The 9,210-nt window shown below is 38.4% G+C and overlaps 5 protein-coding genes across 7 annotated transcripts in view; all 5 read left to right on the top strand.

Annotated features, from left to right (window-relative positions):
• Positions 1-3,804, top strand: part of LOC119069814 — a 35,199-nt gene extending 31,395 nt beyond the window's left edge. For both annotated transcript variants that reach the window (XM_037173974.1, XM_037173976.1), the window contains exon 4: positions 3,525-3,804. In XM_037173974.1, coding sequence (XP_037029869.1) covers positions 3,525-3,663 — 139 coding nt within the window. In that variant the 3' untranslated portion in view covers positions 3,664-3,804. The remainder of the gene's footprint in view (positions 1-3,524) is intronic.
• Positions 189-1,586, top strand: LOC119069807. Of its 2 annotated transcripts, none has more exons than XM_037173964.1 (5): positions 189-363; positions 426-524; positions 589-846; positions 914-1,236; positions 1,308-1,586. In XM_037173964.1, the coding sequence occupies exons 1-5, from the start codon at positions 265-267 to the stop codon at positions 1,438-1,440; spliced, it is 912 nt and encodes a 303-aa protein (XP_037029859.1). In that variant the 5' UTR covers positions 189-264; the 3' UTR covers positions 1,441-1,586. The 2 variants fall into 2 exon arrangements, with proteins under 2 accessions (XP_037029859.1, XP_037029860.1); XM_037173965.1 differs by having other exon boundaries at positions 197-351.
• Positions 2,161-3,785, top strand: LOC119069815. The gene is made up of 4 exons (XM_037173977.1): positions 2,161-2,348; positions 2,737-2,832; positions 2,897-3,136; positions 3,197-3,785. Exons 1-4 carry the CDS (start codon positions 2,247-2,249, stop codon positions 3,488-3,490), a joined length of 732 nt encoding a protein of 243 aa, XP_037029872.1. The 5' UTR covers positions 2,161-2,246; the 3' UTR covers positions 3,491-3,785.
• A 1,384-nt stretch (positions 3,805-5,188) lies between the features above and the next one.
• LOC119069707 (protein rhomboid-like) lies at positions 5,189-6,816 on the top strand. The gene is made up of 5 exons (XM_037173830.1): positions 5,189-5,192; positions 5,633-5,829; positions 5,899-6,011; positions 6,079-6,337; positions 6,469-6,816. Exons 1-5 carry the CDS (start codon positions 5,189-5,191, stop codon positions 6,814-6,816), a joined length of 921 nt encoding a protein of 306 aa, XP_037029725.1.
• Positions 6,817-8,025: 1,209 nt separating this feature from the next.
• Positions 8,026-9,210, top strand: LOC119069816. The gene is made up of 4 exons (XM_037173978.1): positions 8,026-8,213; positions 8,275-8,499; positions 8,580-8,887; positions 8,956-9,210. Exons 1-4 carry the CDS (start codon positions 8,133-8,135, stop codon positions 9,056-9,058), a joined length of 717 nt encoding a protein of 238 aa, XP_037029873.1. The 5' UTR covers positions 8,026-8,132; the 3' UTR covers positions 9,059-9,210.

Below are 9,210 nucleotides of genomic sequence, written 5' to 3'. Positions count from 1 at the left end.
TACCTGCTTTACACTTTCATTGGCTTTTGCTTGTAGGTTAGCCAAATTTGAACGGATTTCGACTGTTTGTGCTTTATTAGATTTATTAGTCCACATTTTAACGAAGCACACATTGCTGTTGCATCTATATAAAAAAACTGCCAACACTGCAGCTCGAAATCACCTGATCAAAATCATAAAAAGGAAGACAAAATAGTCTCATGGCTCATTCAGTGTTACGAAATCGACCTTACTGTATCGTTCAGTATTCTAAAAAGCTTCAAAATGAAGTTCATTGTCGTTTGTGTAACTGTGTGCGCAATAGCGCTGAGTTTTTGTTTTGATTTTACTCTTGGTGCAAGACCTCCAAAGGTTGTTGCCAATGTGAGTGAAAAGCTGGGCTTCCGCAATAATCCAATTACTGACGGACTTCTGAATCTTTACAGAGTTTTCTGAATCACAATCATGACGAAAGACGCCTTCACAGCGACTTCTCTCCCATTCACTCTGAAAATTATTACATAAAACATCCCAATATTCCGAGTGTGAGTTAAAACAGTAATTTCCACAATAATCGAGATGTTGTTTGAGTTTGAGTCGTCTTTACAGGGCGAGGGTGGTCGACGAATTAAAGTCGTTCGAAGCGATCCAAACTTTTCTATTACTGATTTTGCAAACGAACTGGATCAGCAATACAACGAAACGATAACAAAAATTGTTGCATCATGGCTGAATTGCAGCAAAACATTCGATGTGCCGACTGGCGAAGCGTCACAGTTGTTTGCAACTAAAGTAAGACAAGTGTCCCAAATTGTGCCCAGACCCCAAAGATGTGCTGTAGACTGTGTGCTGCGTCAATTAGGCGTGGTGAGTACTAGAGTTATAATGAGACAATAATCTACAATCAACTTTTCATAAAATCATTTTCATCTAGATAACTGATGCTGGCATGAACGAGACAGAATATATGTTGCAGATCAAGAAACTGCGGTTCAATCACACATCATTCGACATAACCAAAAAGTCGAATGAAACAAAAGCAATGATATTGGACACGACCTATCAAAAAATGATGAGCTTGGCCACTAATGATGAGTGTTTTGCAGTGAGCGGTACTCGTGGTTTAGTTAACGGTACTCGTGGTTTCAGGGAAAATGCGCCTCCACATTTATCTGAAATTTGTCACGGTCTCATCGACTCCTATGCATACGCGGCTAGTCTATGCAAACATATGTCCAATGATCCTAGAGGCGACAAGTAAGACGAATCTATGGATTTAATGGAGTGAATTGTGAACAAAAACATTTTCTTTTTCTCTATTGTTTCAGCTGTATGACGTCTTACATAAAAGTGCAGTGCATGAACGAATTGCAGACTTTCAGACGTGGTTATCAAAGTCCTTTTTATCCGATTCCTGGTGAAACATTTGTTGCAACCGAAAAAGCTGTTATGGCCTGTTGAGTTGACCCGAAACATTTTTGAATTTTATCCACGCGGTTGCGTTTGAATTGAATTGACAAGGAAGAAGTGAATTGAATTGACAGAGAAGAAGATTTTTGATTTTAAATAATTTTGATTTCGTTCGGAATAAATGTGTTCTAATTGTTGATGTAGCAATTTTACTGATATGCCATGCCACCTGTCCTTGTGTCGAGTGCTAAAAGTCCCATTCTTTTACACTCTTCAAATTTGTTCACTCTTTGCCCGACCACCGACAGTTTGGTCTTCAAAACGAAAAGTAATCGTATGTGACTGATGTTGCTGCTGAATCTCTTAGATACTTTTCCTCATCGTGTTAGGTCTTCAATTTTGATACAAGGCAGAGAACAAAAGAGGAAAAAGAAGCCAGTCAAACGGCTTCATTTGACTTACATAAAGAGTGCACGAGTATTTGAATCAGTCAGGCGATATTATTACACGAACTTACGTGAGCATAAAGAGAAAATTCTTTTAAAAAAATCTTTCTCTTGAAAACCACCAAAAATCTATTTCGCACCATTAACTTGTGACGTATGAGACCTTCTATCGATAGATAATTTCCCGGGCTTTTTATTCCCCGTTTCTCATGAGCAATTTGTTAAACTAATTTATTTAACGTCCTAACGTAGCCTCCATTTCATCAAAGAGCTTGTTGCTGCCGACATTACAAAACATTGTCAACATTGCAGCTCGGATCAGAAATCAAAATTCTAAAAATTTCGTGTCTTCACTCACTCAGTGTTTAGACAGCAACCTTACTGTATCGTTCAGTATTCTAAATCTTCAAAATGAATTTCATTACCGTTTGTGTAATTGTGTGCGCAATTGCGCTGAATTTTTCTTTTGATTTTGTAAATCCGCAAACACGTCCAGAAAATAATGTCGCAAATGTGAGTTAAGAATTTGCAATTAAATTTTTCATAACGCAGGCGAGAAAATAATCATTTTCTGCTCTCCGCTGAAACTTCAGAAGCCTTTGTTGTGAAAACCGTTGTGTTTAACTCGGGAAAAAGGTTGGAGATTGCATTTTCTCGGGTGAATTGTGGCTCCTGCTGCGCTCTGACAAGCAACATCCTTGAAATGTAATTTCCAACTTTTCTTCCCTCGTCGAACAAATACCTATACCGCTCAACTTATCCCTCAATGAAATTTTGTCAAAAGATCCATTCAGCCAATATAAATTCTCAACGCGGAGTGGTCAATCGAAAAAGTCCGCTCCGACATTTAAAACCGAAGTTTCCGCCATAAGATGCTTTTAAACGTTATGAATCATTACAGAGTTTTCTAAATCGGGATTCTGACAATGAACGCTATAAGAGCTTCTCTCCTGTCAATGCTGAAAACTATTACATCAAACATGCCCGTACTCCATGTGTGAGTTAAATCCGAAATTTCCACAATCTAATCTAGATGCTGTTCGAGTCACAAAACTTTACAGGCTGACATTGATCGAGACGATCAAAACTTTTCTGTTGCTAATTTTGAAAGCGACCTGAATCAGCAATACAATGAATCAGTCGCAAGAATTATAGTACCGTGGTTGAATTGCAGTTTGAACATCCAAGGATTTGATGTCCCAGCAGTAGATCTATTTTCAAATGACAGACATCGTAAAGTACAACCTGCAAGCAGAAAACGTAAATGCCTTTTGGATTGCACGTTACGTAGAATGGGTGTGGTAAGCACAGTTGAGACATATTAACCTCGCCGTACAACAAATCACTTTATTGTATCCCAGATGACTGACGCTGGCCTTGACGAGACAGAATATATGGTGCAGATCAAGCAACTTCGGTTCAATTACACATCATTCGATATAAACGAAAAATCGAATGAAACGAAACAGAAGATATTGGACACGATCTTAAAACAAACCCTTAGTCGTGCCAAACTGGATAATTGCCACTCAAACAATTCACAGCGTTTCGCCGATAATCCAAGTCTGTATCGTAGCATTTGCTACGACCTCATAGAGTCATATGCACTAGCTGCTCGTAACTGCGATCGGTATGTAACGATTCTACTGAATTAATGGAGTGAAATGACAACAAAAAAACTTTTTCCAGATGTGAAACATCATGGATGATTCTGAAGTGTATGAACGAAGACCATTGGAAGAGGTCTTTTATCGGACCATTTTATCCAGTTCCGTTTACTAAAGAAACGTATAAGGTGATCAGAGGTGCCGCTCACGTCTCTCGATGACCACCGAACATTAGCTAATTTTATCCACGCGGATGAGTCTGATGTAAATTGACACAAAAGTTTTGATTTGAAATAACTTTGAATTCGTTCTGAATAAATATTCTATTTGTTGATGTTACAATCTGTACACGCTGTTTGTACTACTGTTTGCCCTATAGTTGAAAATTTTCTCTCTCAATGCACACACTTCCTACTATGATGTATGATGTAATGTACACTATACATTACTGTCTCGCTGGGGCTGGGGCATTTTTGCATGAGGCGTGTGGGAAGAAAAATGTGAAGTTCTGTATTTAGATTTGTATATGATTCCACACAAAAATGAACGAAAGTCTGGAGATTCTATTTTAGTATTTCATTCTTGTTACGAGATCCCGTGCCTAACCAAAATTTAGACTTCATTTGTTCAACGAAATTCTTGTTGATAGAAGACACACCCGAAGTGTTTGTTCTCATCTATAATTCCCCAAAGTTCACCAATCGTCGAATTTCACTTTTATAGCAAGTTTTGTGCTTTTACATTATATGTTCTTGAATCTAGCAGCTAGATTCGGCGTGGGGTAATCTGGCACACATGCTAAAACAACGCATTTTTCAACTACGTAAAATGTGAACTCGCACACGATTTTTCGATACGAAAATTTTGTAAAAGAAGTCATTAGGTTGATGACAGGGCTAAAAAGTATTTGCAGCATTAAACTCGCGCGTGTGATTTCACATTTTACGTAGTTCAAGAGTGCGTTCTTTTAGCACTGTGTGCCAGATTCCCCGATGCCGCTAGATTCATGTCCCCACTATTTGCTTTACATCAATCTAGTTGCTCGAAATTGCTAGAAATTTTAATCAGAAAACTAACCTTTCGTACCGGGGTGCAATTTACTTAGCGATGTGTTTGATTACTGCCTTTAAGCAAATTAGGTTCCTGATCAAGAATATCTTGATATTAGAGTTAGACAAGTGGTGTAATTTACATAGCGCTAGCGCACACATTTTTCTACAGATATTTCATGTTGTGTTCTCACATCCTGTCGGTCTTTAATTGCCAGCACCAGTAACATACATCATCATGTTGTGTGAATTAACACTCGTCTTTACACTAAGCGTGAGCATATTATTTGCATGAATAACTAACATCAAATCGAAGGTCAATTACCATCGAATTATTGTGGTACACACTATCGATTTTTCTGAAGAATCTCATTACTTTATTATGTTAGTCAATACTTGAAGTGACGGAGAGCAGCGTATGGTATAATTATTGTTAACCATCGCAAAATATTTTTTTTTTAGTAAAATAACTACCGTGGCCATAAAATCGCCATAAATCTAGTCAAACTGACATTTTTTTAAAAGAAAAATAAGTTTTAAGATCCGATGGTAAACCGTAATCGGAAGGCTTAAAATTCTGAGTGTGATCTGAACGTGTTTGTAACTGAAAATCAGTACAATAATTCGAGCGGTTTGTGTTAAGAATAATTTAACGTATGGATAACATCCCCACAGACGAAGTTGCTTCAACTCCGAAATGGGTATGGATAGAAATTACCGTTCACAACTCAGTACCAAAAAATTCACTTTTGATGTCGCCGGTAATGTTAATATGTCGATATCATTGACCACATGTTTTGCAACCGTGCTTTGACGATGGGTCGAACTACCGTCGTTTCATAGATTCGGAGCTTCGTTGCATGGGACACAAGTGAGCTTTTGTTTAGATGCATCTGTATCCCTGCATAATTCACGTTTGAATCTCCTCATCTGTATCATTCGTTGAGTTTAATATCGAACCCAAGTACTTGAATGATTTGCACGACTTCAAAATTGTATATATCCTTAGTGACATGTTTCGCTGCTCGAGATCCTTGATCCCAAACGGAGAGTTCACATAAAATGCCATTTCCTACTCGTTTTCACTAACGTAACAGTACAACAAATTTCTTCTAGAGAACTCTCATCCGTCAACATTCAGCGAAAATATGCACGTTCGCCGAAGACGTTGTCTTACCGAAAAATGAACGCGATTCACTACAAGCTGCCAAAAATGTAGAGTTATCGATGCGAAATATTGAAGCACAACATCCTCACCCATCTACAGCGAGACTATACTCTGATAGAGATGAGTCCAAATATTTTCCAATATTCATGGTTGTAATTACACTCATTCAAGTATAATTATTGCTGCACAGGAAGAATTTTTCAAGAAATATTTTAACAGAAGATGCATCCATTCCTCAGATAACCGTTTTCTATTCAGTCGACGAGGGTTTAATGCTGCTGTTATTCGGATATGATCCTCATCGTCGTCACGAAATCTGGCGATTTTTTACGATGATGTTTGTTCACGCTTCGTAAGACTTTCAATGAGATGAAAATCGTTTTCCATCATTTTTTACGTTGCGAACAACTACATTGCAGCCCATCTCATTTATGGCACAATGCGGCCATGCAAGTTTCGTTCGGCGGTTTACTAGAGATCATTCATAGCTGGAAGCGCATCGGTTTAATCTATGTGGCATCCGTTTTTGGTGGTTCCCTTTTCATATCAGTTTTAGACAATGTGTACACCGTTGGTGCATCGAGTGGTGTTTATGGTTTGGCCTTCGCACATTTAGCAACAATTACATTGAACTGGAACGAGATGGACAAAAAGTGTTGTGGATTGTTCTCATGGTCGGTATATTTTGTCATTGATGCGGGTTTTACCCTCTTCAATGGTTTTATTACCAACCACAAGACCTCACACGTATAACCTTTTCAAATACGATCTTAGTCGATTCCTCTAATCGTATTCAATTAATCCAACAGATTAGTCATGCAGGTCATTTAGGTGGTGCTGTGACTGGATTTCTTGTGTCGATTTTGGTTTTGAAGAACTTTAAGGTAGAAAAATGGGAGAGACTGATGCAAAAAATATGCACTGGACTTCTGATAGGTATTTGCGGAATCATTTTCATTGTCAACGTTGCTGCGCCTGGATATTATGTGCCTATAGAATGGAATTTTCAGTATAGTCACACATACCTCGAAGATTACATACACCAGGTTAACAATGACTCTGTCCTAATGCATCAATGTGAAATTGATGCTGATTGCAAGCAACTGCTGGACCAATATAACTTTAATGGTACAATAGCTTTGACCGAATTGACGTAAACGATTTGTAAAAATAAAAAGGTTTACAGCAGAAATTCGTTTTGTTTCTCCCACTGAACAATGTTCAAAGAACCTATGCATGAATAGAATCTTCCGAGTGTATGGCAGTGAACTCAATACCCCGGATCGATGTAAAGAAGCGATGGTAATGCAAGTCAAATTTTTCATAGTTCAGAAACTTCTTCCGACGGCTCGAAACAACAAATTTCACACGAAAAATCGACTTTTTGTTCATGTTGGTGGTAGTTGTTTAGAGTAGTTATGCTGCGAAAGTAAATCATTACATGAGTAAACTCATCAGTGTGTTTTTTGATCAACAAGATTCTGTAGCTGCCTTTTCGACAAGTGTAGAGTATATCAGAGCCGAATGTGAGGTGTACAACTAAACTTGTCGAAAAACATTCACCGAAGCGAGTTACTCAAAAACACACGTGTGACGAATTAATGAATTGCGTAGCCGCCATCCAATGTTTTCCGGTTTATTGCCTGTAAGAGATGACTATCAGAATTGAATTCTCGTAAAATGATCTAAAAATATTCTTCATGTAATGAATCATTTTCACAGAGGAAACTCTGTCATGTAATGGACAACTTTCGCATGGGGCACTTAGTTCGAAGTTGCGTCAACTACCTAGTCCGCCCGCTGTCGTTCCCCAGACCAAAAAATCAAGTCAAATGAAGAAATCATTGAAACACTCTACGATGCATCACTGATGAATTGTTCTCAACCTTAGTGAAGTCCCATCTCGTATAAGATTAGCTATTCGAAATTTTAGAATTGGTTGGCCCAGCTACACTACTACTGCGATGGTATGGCTACGGCAATAAACCGTAATTCCAACTGGCTACAGTTAGGATCATACCACCGCCTACATTTGAGAAAAACACTTCTATTAGGGCATGTTGCCCGTTCAACCTTCATGTTTATTCTGATTTTACTTCTTACAAGCACCTCGTATTTATATCAAAGTTTTGTCTACTTCGATCAATTTCATTCCAAGAGACTTGATTCATTCATCTTTGAACAGTGGAAACACTCGTGGAATTCTGAACATTAGCAGTGCCTTCCTGAAGTGGAACATCTTTTGGGCACTGAAGGCAAAGAACTTAACGAAAGTAATTTTATTTAACGCCCAAAAATAGCCTCCACTTTAAAGAAAAATGTGTTTCTCTTTCCTCTACACAAAACATTGGCAACACTGCTGCTCGAATCAGAATAATCGAAAGCATAAAAAGAGAACCATTTCGCTACTCGCCTCATTCAGTGTCTAAAAAGCGGTCTTACTGTATCGTTCAGTATTCTAAAAATCTTCAACATGAAGTTTATTGTCATTTGTGTCACTGTGTGCGCCATTGCGCTGAATTTTTCGTTGGATTTTGTATATCCCGCTGTAACTGTGAGTTAAAACCGAAGTTTCCACAACAATCTAGACGCCAATCAACGGATAATCTTTACAGACTCCTCAAAAGTACTCTGCTTCTAATTTCGGTGCATTGCTGGGACGGCAACACAGTGAAAGAGCAAAAGAAATTACAGATGCGTGGGAGGAATGCAATGAAACGTATAATGTACCGTTATACGAAGGCATCGACCTGTTTCAGAATCCTCCATGGGGTGAAGATCGACACGTGGACAGAATGTCTAAATGCCTCGTAGACTGTACGCTCCGTAAAACAGGCGTGGTGAGTACAGTTATCATGACACAATAAAGCCTCACCGTACAATAGCCTTTCAACAAAAGATTATTTCATATTGTGCCTAGGTTGCCGATTGCGGCCTTGACGAGGCGGAATATATGAAGCAGATCAAGCAACTTCGATTCAATTACACATCATTCAACGTAAACGACGAATCGACGGACGACAAACGTAATATATGGGAAACGATTGAGAACCGAGCAAACTCTTTGCCACCATTATGTTACTATGTATTCAGTAGAGACAGTTTCTATAGTCAGCTGTTACATAGAATTCCGACCTTGAACTATCAGAATAGATGCTACAAACTCATCCAGTCATACTCGAAAGCGGCACGCAAATGCAAGGACCTAAAGGATCCTGATGGCGATGAGTAAGTGAATTTTCCACTGTTTGAAGGTGACGAAATGTAAAACGGGAAAAATTTTCTTTGTTTTTCAGCTGCGAGACGTCTTGGATGATTATGCGCTGCATAATGGATGAAAACCGAGGACGATTCTACAACAGTCCCTTTTATCCGATTAAGATCAATGCGTTGCATTGACTTTAAAACAAACAAATAAAATGATTGACACGGAACATTTTCCGTTTTCGAACACGCGGTTGCGTGAAAATTCGCCTAACTCACAAACGATTTAATTTTAAATAGCTATAACTTCGATTCTTTTCAGAATAAATGTTTTTTTCTTTTGTTGT

This window comes from Bradysia coprophila (genome assembly GCF_014529535.1).
Source record: "Bradysia coprophila strain Holo2 chromosome X unlocalized genomic scaffold, BU_Bcop_v1 contig_39, whole genome shotgun sequence".
Taxonomy (NCBI): domain Eukaryota; kingdom Metazoa; phylum Arthropoda; class Insecta; order Diptera; family Sciaridae; genus Bradysia; species Bradysia coprophila.
This window is presented reverse-complemented; position numbering and strand designations above follow the sequence as displayed.